Source organism: Triticum aestivum, chromosome 7D (genome assembly GCF_018294505.1).
Source record: "Triticum aestivum cultivar Chinese Spring chromosome 7D, IWGSC CS RefSeq v2.1, whole genome shotgun sequence".
Taxonomy (NCBI): domain Eukaryota; kingdom Viridiplantae; phylum Streptophyta; class Magnoliopsida; order Poales; family Poaceae; genus Triticum; species Triticum aestivum.
The window spans coordinates 67348527-67363486 of NC_057814.1; the positions used below are offsets into that span (position 1 = coordinate 67348527).

General features: G+C 45.0%; 1 protein-coding gene, 1 long non-coding RNA gene and 1 pseudogene across 2 annotated transcripts; 2 read left to right on the top strand and 1 right to left on the bottom strand.

Annotated features, from left to right (window-relative positions):
* The first annotated feature begins 914 nt into the window (after positions 1-914).
* On the top strand, positions 915-1811 carry LOC123163956 (hevamine-A-like; annotated as a pseudogene).
* Positions 1812-5220: 3409 nt separating this feature from the next.
* LOC123170822 (short-chain dehydrogenase reductase 3a-like) lies at positions 5221-5550 on the bottom strand. The gene has a single exon (XM_044588567.1). The coding sequence runs from the start codon at positions 5548-5550 to the stop codon at positions 5221-5223; it is 330 nt and encodes a 109-aa protein (XP_044444502.1).
* Positions 5551-7523: 1973 nt separating this feature from the next.
* Positions 7524-9622, top strand: LOC123166670 (uncharacterized). The gene is made up of 4 exons (XR_006483642.1): positions 7524-7678; positions 8395-8485; positions 8596-9076; positions 9213-9622. It is a non-coding gene; the product is annotated as an uncharacterized lncRNA (long non-coding RNA).
* Positions 9623-14960: the final 5338 nt, after the last annotated feature.

Here is a 14960-nt window from a genome sequence, read left to right on the forward strand (position 1 = left end):
AATCCAACGGTGAAAACGGTTCGAGATTTGGACGCATGGTTTAAGAGATAAAACGTTTTGAATAAACGAATCTACGAAAAAAGGAAAAACTCCCAGGTGCACATGCAGCACGCCACTTGTCGCAATCAGGGAAGGTGGGAGTGATGTTTGCATTGAGTACTCCTTAACTAGTGATTTCGGCGACAAAGCGAATTTACCTTGATTTTCTATAATAAAATTCATTTAGTTTTGTTCCCTCTTTTTTGAAAATTTCCCTTTTTTATTTTCGTAGATTTCAAAAATTCTAGCTTTTTGAAAATATTTAATATTTCTAAAATACATGAGCACATTTCAAATAAATGATATTTTGAAAGTAGTTAACATTTTTTAAAATATGTAATTTTTTCAAAAATGTTGCTAAAAAAAGAATGAAGAAAGTGCGTTTTGACCTGGACACCAGGTGTCAACCCTTCTTCCCCCTATCTCACGCCAGAGGTCATTGAGACATAGCAGTGTGATCTGCTTCGCCCGCGAGCCTGCGTGTGCTCCGGCGTCGTTCGTACGATCCATCACCGTCACCTCTCCATTTGGCCTTTTGTGTTCAGTAATTTTATTCGAACAGCCCTGTCGATCACCTTTTCTTATTCTGGACTGGTGCCTTGCACGTTATTCCGTCCAAGAAAACGTGGTTCAAAATCGCGAACATCGTCGCCGTTGATTCGAAGCTGAGAGCCGAACGCATTCACATGCGTTCATCCATCCATGTGCCCGACAAGCCACGTACGACCATAAACAATACGGGGAGTGTCAGATTGATTTCACACTACACGAGTCCCCTCGTATATAAGCCAACCCATCCGAGCCCAAACTCAGATCATCACACACACAAGCAAAAACACAAGGCATACACAGAAGCAATAGGGATTGCTCCACAAATGGCTAGCAGATCATCATCCCTGCTGCAACTGCTGGTACTGGCAGTAGCGGCGACGCAGTTCCTTGGGTCGGAAGCCGGTGGCATTTCCATCTACTAGGGCCAGAATGGTGGCGAGGGCACGCTGGCGGAGACCTACGCTACTGGGAACTACAAATTTGTCAACCTCGCCTTCCTCGCCGCGTTTGGCAATGGCCAGCCGCAGGTCCTCAACCTGGCAGGCCACTGCGACCCGACCAACGGCGGCTGCACGAACCTAAGCTCCGACATCAAGTCATGCCAGAGTAGCGGTGTCAAGGTCATTCTCTCGATCGGTGGCAGGGCAGGCAGCTACTAGCTTTCCTCAACCCAGGATGCCAAGAATGTCGCAACGTACCTGTGGAATAACTTCTTGGGAGGTAAGTCACCTTCGCGGCCTCTCGGCGATGCAGTCCTCGACGGCATCGACTTCGATATTGAGGGCGGCACACCCCTGCACTGGGACGATCTTGCAAGATTCCTGAAGGGGTACAACAACTCCGGGAGGAGGGTGTACCTGACTGCCGCGCCGCAGTGCCCTTTCCCGGATGCTTGGGTGGGTGGCGCCCTAAACACTGGTCTCTTTGACTATGTGTGGGTGCAGTTCTACAACAACGCTCCTTGCCAGTACACTTCAGGCAGCACTTCCAATCTAGCTGACGCATGGAAGAAATGGTTGACGGTTCCTGCAAAGCAGATCTTCCTTGGCCTCCCGGCATCACCTCAGGCTGCGGGGAGCGGGTTCATCCCAGCTGATGATCTAAAATCAGATGTTCTCCCATTGATCAAGAGCACGGGAAAATATGGAGGGATCATGCTATGGTCCAAATACTATGATGACCAGGATGGCTACAGCTCTTCGGTGAAGAGTTATGTTTGAGAGGGTTACCTTACCTTTGATTTGTGAGATACATGTGTGCTGTTTCATTGTGATGTGTGAGGGGAACCGAGGATTCATGCATTTCCATTGTTATTTGTAAGTAATTATGTGTCTCTTGATTATTGTATATAATATAAATAATTTATACTTGGAGAATCTCTTGGATCTTCATTCCAAACAAGGAAACCTGAACCCATGATTATTTGTTCAACATGACAGAGTTTGATATTATTATTAGTTTCATTACATTTAATTCCATTGATTGCACAAAGGAGCATTATGCAACTTTGGCCCTGTTTGGTTCATAAGTCCTAGGACTTTTTCTAGTCCCAACTAAAAAGTCCCTAGTCCCTAAAAAGTCCCTCCCCGTTTGTTTTCAGAGACTAAAAAGTCCCTAGTCCCTCCCTAGAGGTTATTAAATGACCATGTTACCCCTAGTATACAGAAAAAAAACAACCAAACAACACCATGGGGCGGCGTGGCAATGGGTGCAGGGAGGGGCATTGTTGGAGAAGTCCCAAAAAGTCCCAAAAAAAGGCTCTTCTTGAGAGTCTTCTTCATTTAGTCCCAAAAAGCAACTTTTAGTCCATAGTAGTCCCTCCTGTTTGGTTAAAAAGTCTCTAGAAGGGACTTTTTCTAGTCCCTACACCAAAAAGTCCCTGGAAACAAGCACCCCCTTTGTTTCATGTGTCTTATCCACCTGACTAGATCCACAGATAAATATTTCATTATCGATAAATATGTGCCTACACCGCCTTCCCCCCCCCCCCCCCCCCCCGCGCGCGGGGGGAAATAATACCTTTGCATAGCTGCTTAGAACAATCCCGTGAATAGTGTAGAGTATGGTGCATCTAGAATTTTGAAAGTATGCATAATACTATGCATGACGGTCGGTTACTGATGGTGAGATTTGTTCACCTTCTTCTGCTCTAGTTTCCACTAGTTAACTTTGTGGAACGAACTACTAAAGTTGGGAATGCCAATCTTACATATGTGTCAAGGGCATGACGCCATGAACATATACCAGTTAAAACTTCTATTAAGGATATCAGTTAGCACATACATTTGTATTTGAGCAAGTCTTGTGAGACCCTAGGCACCCATTCGTCGACAAGGTGTGCCCTGTGTACCCGGTTCGACGATGGTTCAACACTATTCACTAACAAGCATCAATTATATTTGTGGCAAAGTAAAACGAGTTTCTAAAATCTATTTCTTGTACATAAAAAATTATGACAAATGGTTTTGGGTTTCATAATTGGCAAGTCACTTCCCAAAACTCCAAGAAAATTCCAGTGAGTCAAAATACCTATTATTGGGCTTAGGAAATATAATTTTCACCCAAATTTAATTATGTAAGTTTATTTATTTGAAATCAATTTTATTTAAGACAACAAATCCCTAAAACTATTTTTAGGGGAATACCCATAAAATCCAAATAATTCCAACATTTACTAAATCCCTAAAAATCGCCAAAGACATATTACCCCCCAACCCCTCCTTTGGTAAATTAATACATTATGTAGGATTTTTTTAAATGAAACGGCAATATAACTGTTTCAAATTGTGTAAACGTTTCCCAACAAATTTTTGTGTTTTGGATAGTCACGGGACCCCCCTCTTTTTATAATGTTCTTAAATAAGGCTTCGAAAAATTCAAATTAATCCTGAGGAAATTTAATTTCTTTAGAAAATCCAACCAAAAAGAAGGAAAACAACAAATATTCCTTTATTTGTTAATTTTTATTTAACATTAAACTTGGATTTTTTTTATGTTACATCAATGAAACCGAGGGGGTTCAACATAAATTGAACCCAATGTGTTTCCAGTTCATGAAATGTGAGGGAAAATAACTCTGGCCAAAGTCTACTTTGTACAACAGCATAGCTGTAATGGTCCAAAATACTATGGTGAAACACAAGGAAAATCCAAATTTTACTGCGATGTTCTGGTTGGGCTGCCTATCTAATTTTTCTCATTTTATTGCTTACACTACACCACATGTGTGGTTACATGTCTCTGTGTCTTCTTTAGTGATTTTAATTAACTTGGGTGGGTGTTGTAATATATGGAGTTTAACAAATAGCATTGATATTTGTAGAGTAGGATATTACTTCATAGTGTTTATCAAATACGTTTTTTAACTCAGATGTTGCCGGATAGAGAAGTCTACAGAGTATGAGATGTTGAAAATTAATGTATCCTCTAGTCTCTTTCTTCCATCCATATACCTTCTATGTTTTTTGGAGTTTGATAATCAGTCACGACAAACATGTGCTCTACAAATTGTCCTGACAATAAGTGGTAAGAGCATGTTAGGGAATTTACAACCCAAATCAAAGCGAACAATTCAGATGCTTGATGGTGGATTGCCTCCATCAGTTTAATGACTTGTAAACTATGTGTTACAGAACCATGAGATTCCAAGTAATTATTTGAAAAAAAATCAATAGAACTTGAACATTCAATAATCTAAGGTCGTCCATAAATTTTGGTTGGGAGGATGAAACAAAGCAAGATTGTACCTGAGCCCAAGCGGTTCTTCAGATACGATCCTATTTGTAACGAGCTCAAGGGCTGGCCATGCCCTGTCAAACATAGTGGCGTTACGATGCTTTCACAGTTCCCACATTACCAGCAAGAAGATGGTATGGATGTCCTTCCTAGCCTTAGCGTTGAAACCAATTTTGTCGAGAAGCCAAAGTTTCCAGCGTGTCAAAATGGTTAGGTGCCCACTCCAGCTTCCCCAGGGCAGCACAAACCTGCACCCAAGCTGTCCTAGCAAACACGCAAGTCAAGAGAATCTGATTGATTGTTTCCTCTTGCCGTTGGAGAATGGGCAAGTCTCCTGGTGGGATAGTCCTCTCCTTGCCACATGTTCCCTAACGCAATCCAGGCGAGATCACAAAAGTTTAAGGCAAACAAGTGATGAAGCAACCAAAACATCTTGATCGGAACACTTTCTTTGAATCAATTTTATTTAGTGTCATGTCCCTCCAATCCAACCAAACATCAAATGAGTACATGTTTTGCGATACCATATGTTTTATGTTCGTTCTGACACATTGTGATACCATATGGTTCCTCTCACCAAACACTCAACTACTTCCTCTGTTCCCAAATATAACGCTCTTTAGAGATTCTAATATGAACTACATATGAAGCAAAATGAGTGAATCTACAACCTAAATTATGTTTATATGTAGTCCGTATTAAAATCTCTAAAAAGTCGGAGGGAGTAGAACCGTACCTCTTCATTCAATTAATTCCAACCTTTCAGAGCGGTTCAATTTCATTATAGTACTTGAAAATAGTACTTGAAAATGAACTCACGGAGCTCTGCCAACTGAGACCAAAGTACATTTTTTTCCTTCTGATTTATTTTATATTTTGTTTTTATCGCCGTCCTTAACGTGCCGGGACGTTGAGCGGCTTCCCCACGGAGAACCTGCCGTCCACCATGAGATTATGCCCGGTGATGTACCCGGCATCGTCGGACGCCAGGAACACCGCCGCCCTCGCAACGTCCTCCACGCACAGCACCACGCCGCCGGCCATCTTGTTGATGTCCTCATCGAACAGCCGCCTGATCAACTCTTCGTCGTCCGCGCCCCCCGGCGGAAGCCTCAGCATCTCCATCACGGAGCGCGCCCCCATGGGCATCGCGATGGCATACGGGGAGATGGCGTTCACCCTCACACCACGCGCCGTCAGCTCGGCCGCCGCGGACCACACCATGCCGACGACGGCCGTCTTAAGACGCTATATGCGTGGGGGCCGGACCCGCCCAGCGCGCCCGCCGTGCTGGACGTCAGTGGCGGAGCTAGACAACATCTGCTGGGGGGGGGGGCTAAAAAAGTTCTCATCTATCCCTCACAATATTTTTTTCTTCACAAGTTGGTTCAATGTTTGGGGGGGGGGGGGCACAGCCCCCAGGTGTTGGGAAATGTTGCATGGAAAACAAAAAAAATTCTACGCACACGCAAGATCTATCAAGGAGATGCATAGCAACGAGAGGGGAGAGTGTGTCTACGTACCTTCGTAGACCGTAAGCGGAAGTGTTTAGTAACGCGGTTGATGTAGTCGAACTTCTTCGCGATCCAACCGATCGAGTACCGGACGTACGACACCTCCGCGTTCAGCACACGTTCAGTTCGGTGACGTCCTCACCTTCTTGATCCAACAAGATGGCGAAGTAGTGGATGAGTTCCGGCAGCACGACAGCATGGTGACGGTGATGGTGATGCTATCTCCGCAGGGCTTCGCCTAAGCACTACGAAAATATGACTGATGGACAAAACTGTGGAGAGGGGCGCCGCACACGGCTAAGAAATTGTCGTGGTTATATGTGGCGCCCCCCTCCCACATATATCTCTGTTCCTAAAGTCTCAGTTGGTACGCGGGTACCCGTGTGTTTTTTTCGCCTCACCTCCCACCACCCTCTCTCACTTGATTTTGTTTCCTCCCTTTGAAAAACCAAACCCCACTAAAAACCTAGGCCTTCTCTTTTTCAATTAATATTTACTCCTAGAAAAGGGAGGCGCGTTGATTTGGCTGCCAAAAAAGGAATCACATTGATTTGACTATCAAAATAAAGAATCGCCTTGATTAGACTTTCAAAAACAAGCACGTGTTGATTTGGCTATCAAAAATAAAGAATCACCTTGATTTGGCTTCCAAAAATAAGAACGTGCCTTGATTTGGCTTCCAAAAATAGGAGGCTCCTGTGACCACGCCGCCCCTCGGAACCTCAGCTGACGACGCTGTGTCGTGTGCTCCGCTGCGCCTGAAGGGAGCACGCCACGCCTACAAGGGCCATGCCGTACTCCCTGCCACGCGGACGTCTTGAGGGAGCGAGCTTCGACTGCTGCGGCGGCCGCGGTGGCAACACCATCACCTGGTACGTCTTCCTGCCACAAGCCGGCTGCTGACCTTAGCCTACTTCTATCCGTGTCCTCCGTATCCACTGCTGAACATGGTATGACTCTTTGGAGTTTGCACATCACGTTCTTAGACAATGCGCGGAGTTGGTTCGCACGCTAGCTGAGTTGTAGTTGCAAAATGGAATGCAAAGACAACCGGTCCCTCCCTATTTTTTCGAAAGAAAAACCCACTGGTCCACTTTTTTTCTTCCTGAAAGGACATTCATCAAAATCGTGTCATTTTGTATCAGAAGAAACACATAGAGAAGGCAGAAAAGCTTGCATAGCCGAAACAAAATAAAACTCCACATAAATTGCTACGCGATGTCTTTGCTACAAAAACCTTTTGGTCATAAAGAAAATTGGAGTTAGAACACACAAAGATGAAACTTGGTAGGCATAAAGAAATTTCTGAGCTTTGACAAAAAGCAATTTGAAAGAGAAGGGAATAATGTTGCAAATCTAGCTGTGCTGAATCCAACACAACGGACTGCCAATGCTTAGAGCTTAGCATAAATTATACGGATTTGCTAAAACTCATTCGAATGAGAAACTAATTGGTCTCATTCACTTTTTCGACCATCCGATCGAGCCGCGCCATGATTGGTGTTTCCTCGTGGAGAGCTTGGCACGGCCCATCTGTTGTCTCGCTCGTGGCCCGTTTTTTTTTGTCGCACGTTTGTTTCTCTTTTTCTTTTTGCTGACTAAGCCCAGCCCGCGTCTTATCGCCCCTCTGTTGTCTCGCTCGCGGCCCCTTGTTTTTTGTCGCACGTTGTTTTTCTTTTTCTTTTCGCTGACTAAGCCCAGCCCGTGTCTTATCGCCCATCTATTCATTTCTCTTCGTGTCTTATTGGTGGCGGCTGAGATTCGGGAGAGGCCGCTGCGGGAGATCGGCGACGGCGGCGTCTACCTGTGCGGGATTTCGGCGGCGGCGGCATTTAGAAGTAAGAATCCGCCCGTCCTCCAATCCTTTTCTTTGTTCTTTGTAGAGATTCCTGTTCTAGTGTTTACTTTTAGAGCTGTTCTTTTCTAGCCAGATCTGTAGGAACTGTATATGTTTTTGGCGGCTTTGAATCAAGGATGTTGGTGGCTGTATTTATGGATGTGGATTTTTTGCGTCGGATCTGTGTTGGGGCGGTTCAGCCAAATAGGAGAAATGGGCGTGGAGTAACAGTAGGATCTGTGTTGGAAATGGGCGTGGAATGTGTTCAGTGATGTATCCAACACAGGTTTTTGTGTGTGTTTTTTCTTTGTATGTAGATGAATGTGTAAAGGATAATGTTGCAACACAGATTTTTCGTTTTGTCTTGCGCAGCCGCACCAATTCACTCTGCCTTTATCCTTCAGGCGTTGATGATTTTTTGATAGTAAAAATGTGATCCCTTTTTTTTCCTGTTAGAACTGGACTATGTTTCCTGCTCTCGTGGTTGTTGAGGTTGTTATATACACAGTATTTTCACCATGCATTAGGACAAACCGATTTTCGAAGTGACATTCTAATCAAGTAGAAGTTTGTCTACACTACTGCAGTGTTTTTTTAGTTAATTTTTCATTGTAATCAAGGAGAAGTTTGTCTCGGCTACTATAGAACTGCAGTAGTGAATGGCTAGTGCAAACTGATTGTGGAATACCTTTTTATATGTGAGTTTATACTCTGCAGGATGTTGTGTCCAGATTGCCATTCATTCTGTCAGAATGACGATGAGCAGAACTTTGGCATTTTCATTCACGATGGGTCTCGAGATTTTGCGGTAATCTATTCTCCTTTTGTTGCATGTTTTTTTTTCAATGCCTTTTCCTTTATGATAGAATTCTTCTTTTTGCTAATTGTTTTGATTTTTTCTCCTTTTTTTTTGAGCAGAACATCCCATGCACCGCAAGGAACCGGTTCAACCAGATGAGTGGTCTGAAGTTTAAAGCACATGGCCGTAGATACGTTGTTGATGTGTTCATTGGACACGAACCAACATTGATTGGAGGTGATGACTGGGCGAAGTTCAAACGCGACTTCAACGTGTGCCAGGGCAAAAAAAGTGGTGTTCGACATGTCGGGATGGGTACCCGAGGCTTATGTGTGTTCTGTTGGAAGTAGCCATGCAAGTGATCATAGGGGTGTAGCACAGGACATGACAGGAGGTGATGTTGCACAAAGGGGGGGGGGGGGGGGGGAAGCTAGCAAGTTTGATGCACTTGGAGTGGAAGAAGTCATTTATACCAGAGATGTTGTTCTCAGCGATGGTGAAGCACAAATGTTGGGACTGGTAAGAACCATTGAAGATGGATACATTGGACCACATTTTGTGCACCGCCTCACGCCCAAGAACATCACAAGCAAGCTTATGGTACATCTTCTCAATCTTCATTACCTTTTTTTGTTATTTTTTATTTTTTGCAAATATGTTTTGCTTTCTTCATCTTCTTTCCTAACACAATTTTCACCTTTTTTCCTTTTTGTTTGTATTTGTTGATATCACATAGAAAATCCCAAAGAAAATTGTTCAACCATTGAACTTGGCTCCAGAAGGGGTTGTTGAGCTTTGCTTGGGTGTAGGAGATGTAATGCAGCTTGGATATCACACGGATCGTGATGGACGGATGGTCTTCCACAAAGATTGGGGTGTTTTTGTAGCCCAGAACCACCTCCGGGCGGATGATGCTGTTGTTTTCAACTTCAAGCATAGCAATGCACAGGGCATCAACATTAAATGCGTCGTCATCGGTTTGAGGCCGGCAGAAGGATAAGAGTTTTGGTGCTACAAACAGTGTAATGGCACTTTCCTAGGTTAGCCCTTTTTGGCGACTTGGGCTATCCAGCTACCTTCACTTTTTATGTCTTTTTGTTTTTTTGAACAATGTAAGCACTCGGATGAATGTTTTTAGTCTTTTTCCATGTGGTTTTATTGCAGTAACTTTTTGCGGCATGGGTGTTTTCCCATGCACGCCCCTATGCTTCTTTTTATATACAATGTCATGTGTTGGCAGAAGTTTATTATCCTTAAGTTGTTGTTTTTTTATCTCTTTCTTTGTAATTGTAGTTGCATCCGCTCCACATGAGCGCAACTACAATTCAGCAACACCATTGCACAATTGCAACACCTAAATATGACCGCACCCGGGTGTCAAGGGCAGTGTTTGTCTGCAGCAATGAATTCGGTTGCATTTTTTTATTAAAAAAATAGATTTTTTTGTAGTTGCAACGGCTCAGACCTGAACACATGCAACTCAGCACACCCAAGCGCAATCGTAAGACATATAATGTGATTGCAACCATGGTGTTCATGGGGAGGACTGTCGGTGCCAATGAAATCTGTTTCATTTTTCCCCGTTCGGTATTTTGTTGTAGTTGCAACCGCCCCAACCGAATGCAATTGCAACTCAGCACACCCAAGCGCAACTCCATGACATATGATGTGACCGCAAACCATGGGGTCGGGGCAAGGGTTAACTCAATGCCACTTGCAAGTCAACCCTGGACTTGCATTTGGTCTGCTTTTTTGTTGTCCCAGTTTCAAGTCCACCGTCGACGCGCAACTGTGGGGTGCACATGCCTCTTTGCAACTCGACCATCGACTTGCAACTGGGACTGTTTTACTTGATTCCACTTGCAAGTCGACCCTCGACTTGCGATTGGTCTGTTTTTTGTGTCATGTTTTCTGTAATTGCCCTAGTTGCAAGTCCAAGGTCGAATCGCAACCGCGAGGGTCGCTTCTCACTTGCAAGCAGACCGTCGACTTGCAAGTAAGGGTGTTTTACTCGATGCCACTTGCAACTCGGCCATGGACTTGCAACTGGTCTGTTTTTGTATGTAGTTTTTGCAATTGCCCTACTTGCAAGTCCAACATAGACTCGCAACTGTGGGTGCCCGCATGCCACTTACAAGTAGACCATCAACTCACAGCTAGGGTTGTTTACTCAATGCCACTTGCAACTCGACCATCGACTTGCAACTAGTCAGTTTTTTGTATGTACTTTTTGCAATTGCCCTAGTTGCAAGTCCACCATCAACTCGCAACTGCGGGTGCCCCCATGCCACTTGTAAGTAGACCATCGACTCGCAACTAGGGTTGTTTACTCGATGTCATTTGCAACTCGACCATCGACTTGCAACTGGTCAGTTTTTTGTATGTACTTTTTGCAATAGCCCTAGTTGCAAGTCCACCATTGACCCGCAACTGTGGAGGGCCCGCATGCCAATTGCAAATAGACCCTCGACTCGCAACTGGTCTGTTGTTTTTTTTGTAGTTTTGTAATTTTCCTAGTCGCAAGTCCACCATCGACTCACAAGTGTGGGTGCCCGCATCGAATCGCAACTACCTTGTTTACTCGATACCACTTGCAACTCGACCATCAACTTGCAACTCGGCTTTTTTGTTGTTGTTTGCAATTGCCCTAGTTGCAAGTTCACCATCGACTCGCAACTGTGGGGGCCCGCATGCCACTTGCAAATAGACCCTCCACTCGCAACTGGTCTGTTTTTGTTTCGTAGGTTTGTAATTGCCCAAGTTGTAAGTCCACCATCGACTCGCAACTATGGGTGTCCGCATGCCACTTGCAAGTAGAACATCGACTCGCAACTAGGGTTGTTAACTCGAAGCCACTTGCAACTCGACCATCAACTTGCAACTCGGCTTTTTGTTGTTCTTTTGCAATTGCCCTAGTTGCAAATCAATCATCGAATTGCAACTGTGGGGGACCCCATGCCACTTGCAAATAGACCCTCGACTCGCAACTGGTCTGTTTTTTATATGTAGTTTTTGCAATTGCCCTAGTTGCAAGTCAACCATTGAGTCACAACTGTAGGGGGCTTGCATCCCACTTGCAAATGGACCCTCGACTCACAATTGGTTTGTTGTTTATTGTAGTTTTGTAATTGCCCTAGTTGCAAGTCCAACATCGACTCGCAACTGTGGGTGTCCGCATGCCACTTCCAAGTAGATCATCCACTCGCAACTAGGGTTGTTTTACTCGATGCCACTTGCAACATGACCATGGACTTGCAACTGGTCTGTTTTTTGTATGTAGTTTTTGCAATTGCCCTAGTTGCAAGTCCACCACTGACTCGCAACTGTGGAGGGCCGCATGCCAATTGCAAATAGACCCTCGACTCGCAACTAGTCTGTTGTTTTTTGTAGTTTTGTAATTGCCCTAGTTGCAAGTCCACCATCGACTCACAACTGTGGATGCCCGCATCGACTCGCAACTAGGGTTGTTTACTCGATGCCACTTGCAACTCGGCTTTTTTGTTGTTGTTCTCAAGTGCCCTAGTTGCAAGTCCACCATCGACTTGCAACTGTGGGGGCCCGCATGCCACTTGCAAATAGACCCTCGACTCGCAACTGGTCTATTTTTGTTTTGTAGTTTTGTAATTGCCCTAGTTGCAAGTCCACCATCGACTCGCAACTGTGGGTGCCCGCATGCCACTTGCAAGTAGAACATCGACTCGCAACTAGGGTTGTTTACTCGATGCCACTTGCAACTCGACCATCAGCTTGCAGCTCGGCTTTTTGTTGTTGTTTTGCAATTATCCTAGTTGCAAGTCAACCATCGACTCGCAACTGTGGCGGCCCACATGCCACTTGCAAATAGATCCTCGACTCGCAACTGGTCTGTTTTTATGTAGTTTTATAATTTCCCTAGTTGCAAGTCCACCATCGACTCGCAACTGTGGGTGCCCACATGCCACTTGCAAGTAAACCATCGACTCGCAATTAGGGTTGTCTTACTCGATGCCACCTGCAAATGGACCCTCGACTCGCAACTGGTCTGTTTTTTGTATGTAGTTTTTGCAATTGCCCTAGTTGCAAGTCAACCATCGACTCGCAACTGTGGGGGCCCGCATGCCACTTGCAAATAGACCATCAACTCGCAACTGGCCTGTTTTTTTTTTTTTGTAGTTTTGTAATTGCCCTAGTTGCAAGTCCACCATGGACTCGCAACTGGTCTATTTTTTGTAGTTTTGTAATTGCCCTAGTTGCAATTCCAACATCGACTCGCAACTGTGGGTGCCCGCATGCCACTTGCAAGTAGACCATCGACTCGCAACTAGGGTTGTTTACTCGATGCCACTTGCAACTCGACCATCAACTTGCAACTCGGCTTTTTTGTTGTTGTTTGCAATTGCCCTAGTTGCAAGTCAACCATCGACTCCCAACTGTGGGGGCCTGCATGCCACTTGCAAATAAACCCTCGACTCGCAACTGGTCTATTTTTTTACTTTCCTAATTGCCCTAGTTGGAAGTCCACAATCGAGTCACAATTTGTTGGTGCCCGCATGCCACTTGCAAGTAGACCATTGACTCGCGACTGGTCTTTTTTTTCTTTTTGTTAGGTCTTTTTGTTGTAGTTGCGACTGCTCCAACCGCAACTACGGAACATATAATGTGACCGCAACCGGAGGTCGGGGGATAGTTGTCGGCGCCGATGAAATCGGTTCCAATTTTTTTGTTAGGTCTTTTTGTTGTAGTTGCAACCGCTCCAACCCGGAACAATTTGCATCTCAGCACACCCTAGCGCAACTACAGGACATATAATGCAACCGCAACTAGGGGTTGGGGGAAGGGTTGTTGACGTCAATGGAATACAAGCAACTGTGGGGCCTGCATGTCACTTGCAAGTGGATCATCGACTTGCAACTTTGGGTGGTTACTCGATGTCACTTGCATCTCAACCCTGGTCTTGCAACTAGCCATTTTTTGTGTGCTGCTTCGTAATTGCCCCAATAGCATGTTCACAATCGTCTCGCAACTGCGAGGGCCCGCATGCCACTTGCAAGTAGACTATCGACTCGCAACTGGTCTTTTGTGTTGTTGTTTGTTGTTGTTGTTTTTGTTGTTGTTGTTGTTCTTGTTGTTGGTTATTGTTATTGTTGTTGTGTTGGTTGTTGGGGGTGTTTACTCGATGCCACTTGCAGCTCGACCGTCTACTAGAAAATGGTCTATTTGTTTACCTTTGTAATTGTCCTACCTGCCAGTCCACCATCGAATCGCAACTGTGGGTGCCCGTAGGCCAGTTGCAAGTAGACCATCGACTCGCAACTAGGGTTGTTTTACTCGATGCCACTTGCAACTTGACCAAGGACTTGCAACTGGTCTCTTTTTTGTATGTAGTTTTTGCAATTGCCCTAGTTGCAAGTCCACCATTGACTCGCAACTGTGCAGGGCCCGCATGCCAATTGCAAATAGACCCTTGACTCGCAACTGATCTATTGTTTTTTTGTAGTTTTGTAATTTCCCTAGTTGCAAGTCCACCACCGACTCGCAATTGTGGGTGCCCGCATGCCACTTGCAAGTAGACCATCGACTCGCAACTAGGGTTCTTTACTCGATGCTACTTGCAACTCGACCATCAACTTGCAACTCAACTTTTTTGTTGTTGTTTGCAATTGCCCTAGTTGCAAGTCCACCATCGACTCGAAACTGTGGGGGCCCGCATGCCACTTAAAAATAGACCCTGCACTCGCAACTGGTCTGTTTTTGTTTTGCAGTTTTGTAATTGCCCAAGTTGCAAGTCCACCATCGACTCGCAACTATGGGTGCCCGCATGCCACTTGCAAGTAGAACATCAACAAGCAACTAGGGTTGTTTACTCGATGCCACTTGCAACTCGACCATCAACTTACAACTCGCCTTTTTGTTGTTCTTTTGCAAGTGCCCTAGTTGCAAGTCAATCATCGACTCGCAAATGTGGGGGCCTGCATGCCACTTGCAAATAGACCCTCCACTCGCAACTGGTCTGTTTTTGTTTTGTAGTTTTGTAATTACCCTAGTTGCAAGTCCACCATCGACTCACAACTGTGGGTGCCCGCATGCCACTTGCAAGTAGAACATCGCCTCACAACTAGGGTTGTTTACTCGATGCCACTTGCAACTCGACCATCAACTTGCAACTCGGCTTTTTGCTGTTGTTTTGCAATTGCCCTAGTTGCAAGTCAATCATCGACTCACAACTGTGGGGGCCCGCATGCCACTTGCAAATAGACCCTTGGCTCGCAACTGGTCTGTTTTTTCTATGTAGTTTTTGCAATTGCGATAGTTGCAAGTCCACCATCGACTCGCAACTGTGGGAGGCCTGCATCCCACTTGCAAATAGACACTCGACTCGCAACTCGTCTGTTTTTTTGTAGTTTTGTAATTTGCCTAGTTGCAAGTCCAACATCGACTCGCAACTGTGGGTGTCTGCATGCCACTTGCAAGTAGACCATCGACTCGCAACTAGGGTTGTTTACTC

Excerpts from the sequence above, each read along its gene's own strand:
- LOC123170822 (XM_044588567.1), bottom strand. The coding sequence starts at position 5,550 with ATGGTGTGGTCCGCGGCGGCCGAGCTGACGGCGCGTGGTGTGAGGGTG.